The sequence below is a fragment of the Choloepus didactylus genome (genome assembly GCF_015220235.1).
Source record: "Choloepus didactylus isolate mChoDid1 chromosome 25 unlocalized genomic scaffold, mChoDid1.pri SUPER_25_unloc1, whole genome shotgun sequence".
Classification (NCBI taxonomy): Eukaryota; Metazoa; Chordata; class Mammalia; order Pilosa; family Megalonychidae; genus Choloepus; species Choloepus didactylus.
Genome location: NW_023637606.1, coordinates 3,786,650 through 3,792,256, shown reverse-complemented (window position 1 = coordinate 3,792,256; position 5,607 = coordinate 3,786,650). Strand labels below are relative to the sequence as shown.

Here is a 5,607-nt window from a genome sequence, read left to right as displayed (position 1 = left end):
GAGCAGCTCTGAGCTGCTGGATCAACCCTCACCTGAAGCTTCCCAGTGCTCTGCTTTAAGAGTCTCCAAAGCGGGCCATGTGCTCCATGGACTGGAGGACTTGTGCCCAAGCAGCACCAAGCAGCAGGGAAAAGGGAAGCTGGGTTTCTGCTGCCTGAGACGTGCTCATGTTTAATCCTTCTCCAAACTCCCCTGGGATGGCACGAGGTGAGGAGTCAGAGATCTGGGCTCGAACCTTGGCCCTTTCCTGATGTCCTCTAGGTCCTCTGACAAGTCTTGTAACAGCTCTTAATAGCCTCGGTTCCCCCCACTAGTAAAATAGAAGTAATAACGCGGTTGTTGTCAGCATTTAACGGGGCTGCACGCTAAAGCACCGAGAACAATGCCCGGTAATCGTGTCCTCTGGAGACTTTGCCGAGATCATCTGCTGATGCAAAACCCACACTTTCATGCACCGACATGTCCACTCTGCAGCTGGGAAGGTGTTACCTGTTACAGGCTGTAGGACACCAAGCGAAATCAGATGGCAGATACACGAAACCAGGAGGGGGAAACGAACTTGCCACCCAAATGCACCCCTGGATGTGAAATGCCCACAGCAAGGCCTTCCCCTGTCACGACACGACTGCATGGGGAGCAACCTCGACTTCAGGTCCAGCCAGCTCAGGCATTTATCCCCAAGGGGGCTTGGAACATATCTGCTGAATCAATTCCTGAGTCGATGAATTGGATCAGTGGTGCTCTGTGGGAGGAGGTTGCCTGTACTGATATGCAGAAAGCAGAATTCCCAAACTCCCAAGTCTACACTAGGGAGGGAGAAGGTGGGATAGAGAGACAGGGAAGAGGAACAGGATGGGGTATTTTCTCCCTAAGCCTCACCTGGCTCGAGGAAATCCCTCCAGTTCTTGGGAAGACATTTTTGGTCCTAACAGCCCTATCGATGGGATGTCCTCAAAGCCAGGCTCGGTGTGGCCAAAACCCAGACCCATGGACCTGTCAGACCCTGCCCAGCCCCCAGGGGCCTTCCCCGTCCCCTAAATCCTTCCCCGCCTTTCAAAGAAGGTCACCGCACCCTTCTGATCACGGCAACCGTACCCCAATATGGGGATGTGACCTCTTGGTGATTCTCACTTTTTTCTTCTTAGCGGCGACACATCATTTTCAAATGGGATCTGACACAAAAGAGAGGGGTGCCTCTCGTTTGGCGAGCGGCCCTCACGTTCCTCTTTCACTTGACCCATCACAGAGGAATTTAACACACGTGTGTACAGCAGCCTCTTCCCACCCTCTCCCCAACCTACCCACGCCAAAGAATCGCCAGGAGAAGTCTCTTCGAACATCTGCTTTTTAATGATTTAAACACCAGCGCTGATGCAGAAACTTAAGCCATCTCATTTCTTCATTCAGGGCTTTGGAAAGGGTTTGGTGACTGCAGTTTCCGCCTCGACGGAAGTTAAGATCTTGTCTTGTAAATAAACCATGTCCTAACTAACCACTGCAAATCCAAACGAGACTTAGTTTCCTTAAAGGGGAGCTCGGTCACCTGCTTAGCTCCTGTCAGTTGGTCTGTGGGTGGTTAGAACTCGGCTCTCCCCGAACATGACCTTCCCCTGGGGCTGCAGGAGCAGCGGTTTCACCTTCTGCTACCCGCTCTTCTCCGGACAGGCCAGGCATCTGCTGCCTGCTATGGCAATACGTGGGATCACGTCCGAGGTAAATCTCACCCCAGCAGGTTCCCTTGCACCAGAACTTTATCCTGAGCGATGGGTAACTGCAATTTTTTGTACAAATCTTAACAGACAACTTGTCCTGGCTGCTTCACTGTCTTATCCGGTTGCTTCGTTGAATTAATACTGCTCTGATGCTTTTCTCAGTACGACCTGGATTCAGATTCTCTGAGCAGCTGAAGAAAGTGTCTAGGGCCCCTTGGGGTTGCACACAGTCCACCACCCTGCACGCCAACTTGCAAAGCTGAAGCGGCCTGGAGTTTTAACTCAAGAGACCAGGATAAAACAAAATCGCCACCAGCCACGATATTTCTTGCTGGCTGGAAAATGGTCTTCAGACTGGCTCCTTTGGCACTTGACCTGACTTTGGTTGGGAAAAGAGATTTCTAATGAGAATGGAAATATGGGAGGCCCAAGTAAAAGACCAAAGAGTGAAGTTTTGTTTTTCTTTTTCTTAAACAAAGGACAGTTGCCCAAGTTTTAGGAGTCTTTTACTTTGCTCACCAAATTATTCACACAACAAAGCTCATTCCCTGACTGCCTCAGCCACTCCAGGCACAACAAACAAGTCCAAGAAGCAAAATGCTTAAAAAAGCAGCAGCAAAATCTCCGGGCTCCCAGTGCAGCGCTTGTAACCTGTCTGCTTGCTAAATAAACACGACACCAAACCAACCGCAAGCTGTCTAAGGGGCAGGCAGGCCATCCTACTCAAGGAGCCCCCACGACCTGCTCCGAGACGATGGCAACACGGGAGGAGGCCGTGACAGCACAGGAAGACACAAAACGTGGCCTTGCTTCTTGAGATCCGTGCTTTCGACCGTGGGAACCCACAGTCCTAACACTGCCGGTGGCGGCTCGATTTATTCAGCCACGTGTGGTGGCAAAGAGACGGACTCGATTCTCAACCTCTTCCTGTGTTTCTAGAAGGGAAGGCAGGCCATGGCTTCAATCCCTCTGCTTCTAAGCAGGAAGGCAAGAAGAGGCCTTGGAAACCGAGGCAGAGGATGTGGGGAAGAGCCATTGTCCTCTCCCGCCCGATGACAGATGGGTGGTTCTCCCGCTACACAACCCCGAGGATCCGTTCCTCTCTCCGAGGAGGCTAACGGGACGGGACCGAGGGCAGGAGAGCCCCCTTCCTGTCTGGTGCTACCGGGTGCACTCACTGAGAGAAGGCAAGAGTGGGCATCTGCTACACATCAAACTGCTTTCCCCCACTTTCTGCTTTCCGAGGCAGACACTCTGGGCAGCTCAGTGCAGTTCGATGAAGGCCTCCAGCTCCTCCGGGATGAAGCCCTTGTAGGGGATCTTGTTCCTGTCCAAGGCTCGGGCGGCGAGGCACTGGAGGGTCACGTAGTTGAAGGGCTGCACTGTGTTCTTGGCCAGCAGCTTCTCATCCAGCAGCTCGTAGGCTGTCTTCTTGAAGGCGTTAGTGGCGTCCATGTGGGCGCCCGACTCGATCAGTGCGTTCATGATGGCCGGGCAGTCGTTCTGGGCTGCTATGTGCAATGGGGTGTTGTTGTCGAAGTCCCTGCTGTCGGGGTCGGCCCCGCAGCTCAGCAGCACCTTCACCACCTGCAGGGAGGGGAACCTGCCCACCGGGTAGCGGCCCACGTTTGTTGTGTCCTTGTCCACGGCCATGTGCAGGGGGGTGAAGCCGTTCTTGCCGCGGGGGGCGCACTTGAGCAGCCGGTAGACGGTCTGGTGCTTCAGGTGCTCCTGGGCCGGGCTGCACTCCACCTTCTCCAACAGGTAGAGCAGGTGGAGGATGATGGCCAGGGCCTTGGTGAACTGGGCCGAGTCCCCAGGCTCCTTGGGGAGCTGCAGTGCCCGCTCCACCTCCCGGACCCCTTTGCTGAGCACCCCCATGAGATCCGTGAAGCCGATTTGCATGCCCAGGTTGCCCTTCGCCGCCCGGTCTTGCAGCACGTAGGAGAAGAGTTCAGCGAACGAGAGGAAGCTGCTGGCCGTCATAGGGCTCAGGGGCTCCAGGCTGCTCTGCTGCATGTCCAGGGCGTACTTCCACAGGTGGATGCAGCGCTCGAAGTTGCCGGAGTCCGCGTACACGGCACCCCTGTAGCGGATGTAATAGGAAGTGTCGGGGTGCGAGGGGCCCAGGATTCGCTCGCGGATCAGCAGGGCCTGCATCCGCATCTCGTCGGGGTCGGTGATCAGCGCCTCCAGCTCCTCCGTGGTGCTCACCTCCCTGGAGTAATCGTAAGCCAGGACCAGCTGCGGGGGCTCCGGCTTGGGCAAGTACTCGCCCCCCTGGTGGCGCAACTCCATGGCCCGTCTCCAGTGCTTGAGGGCCCCCAGGAGGTCCCGCTTCTTATCCACATACGTGGCGCCCAGCAATTCCAAGGCTTCCACCGCGGCTTCCCGGCTAGTGGGGCAGCAGCTTTCGTAAGATTCCCCGTTAGGGGGCTCCTCCGGGGAGGAGCTGGAGCAACGGGCCCCGGGAGGCTGAGCACACCCAGGGCTGGCAGAGGGGCCTTCCTGGGCGAGCTGCTCCTGTCCCGGCTGCTCCTGGATGAGATACTCCACGATATTGGTGTGGCCCGTCACGCTGGCCGCCAGCAGCGGGGTCATGCCGTAGCCGTCGCGCTCCATGCGGGCGTTGCAGCCCAGCAGCAGCTGCAGGATCTCCAGGCTGCCGGACTCGGCGCAGTCGTGCAGGGCCGTGTTGCCCTTGGCGCTGCGCCGGTTCACCTGGGCGCCCTGCTCCAGCAGGTAGCGGGCGATCTCGCGGTGGCCCTTGTAGCAGGAGATCATGAGGCACGTGTGGCCGTGCCGGTTGGCGACCTCCAGGTCGGCCTGGTGCTCGCCCACCAGGTAGCGCACCACCTCCAGGTGCCCGTCGAAGCAGGCGGCGCGCAGCGGCGTCGAGTTGGTGCGCGTGGTGCGGTTCACCGAGGCGCCGCGGCGCAGCAGGCTGCGCACCACGTCCAGGTGGCCGGCGGCGGAGGCGGCCCAGAGCGGCGGCGCGCCCTCGATGGTCTCGCCATCGAAGTGCACCGAGCCGCCGGCCTCCACGCTCGCGCCGCACCGGTCCACCAGGTACTCCACCACGTCCAGGTGGCCGCAGCGGGCGGCGATGAGCAGCGGCGTCCCCCCGCCGGCCACCTCGCCCGTCAGCTCCTCCAGCTCCTCGCGGCTGCGGCCGCTCAGCAGCTTCTGCAGCAGCTGCAGCTTGCCGTCGCGGGCGGCGTTGTACACGGCGGTGCGGAGGTCCATGGTCCGGGCCTCCGCCAGGCCATGGGCTGGCCGCGGCGCGCGGGGGGACGGGGAGACGGCGGCCTTAGAGCCCGGACCGGCAACCGGCAACCTTCACCGTCTCCCCGCCGCCATCTTAGGGCCTCCTCGGGCGGAACAAAATGGCTGCCGCGGCCGGCGCCCTGGGCGAACGAGAGGGCGCAGGGAAATGAAGTCCTTGGCGCCGGCCCACTCCGTAGGACAGCGAAGGAAGGTGGGGGAGGAAGGACTACATCTTCCAGAAGACCGCGATCCCGACCCTGCGAGCCGTGAGCGTGATGCATGGTGGGAGTTGTCGTTCTACTCGTAACGGAGCGTGGGGTAAGTCAGCGCGTCGAGGACTACAATTCCCGCCATGCAATACCACACCACCTCTTGGGGGACCAGGGGAAATTTGATTACGTACTTCCTGTGGCTGTCACTGCGCCTGGGCCAATAGGGAAAGCAAGCGCGTGCTAAAGGACTACATTCCCCAGAAAGCGTCGCGAGCGGCTCGGCGCCAATCAGGAACGAAAGCGAAGGCTCGGCGTGGCTGAACGGCCCGCCGGCAGGGGGCACGCGGGAAAAGCGGAAAGGCTGGGTGGGTCGGGGGCGTCAGGGGAGCAGGGAGAGCGGGTGGCCTGTAAGCGTC

The 5,607-nt window shown here is 59.1% G+C and overlaps 1 protein-coding gene across 1 annotated transcript; it reads right to left on the bottom strand.

The window, feature by feature from the left end:
* Nucleotides 1-1,327: 1,327 nt before the first annotated feature.
* Nucleotides 1,328-5,078, bottom strand: FEM1A (fem-1 homolog A). The gene has a single exon (XM_037824214.1). The coding sequence runs from the start codon at nt 4,956-4,958 to the stop codon at nt 2,976-2,978; it is 1,983 nt and encodes a 660-aa protein (XP_037680142.1). The 5' UTR covers nt 4,959-5,078; the 3' UTR covers nt 1,328-2,975.
* Nucleotides 5,079-5,607: the final 529 nt, after the last annotated feature.

Excerpts from the sequence above, each read along its gene's own strand:
- FEM1A (XM_037824214.1), bottom strand. The coding sequence starts at position 4,958 with ATGGACCTCCGCACCGCCGTGTACAACGCCGCCCGCGACGGCAAGCTG.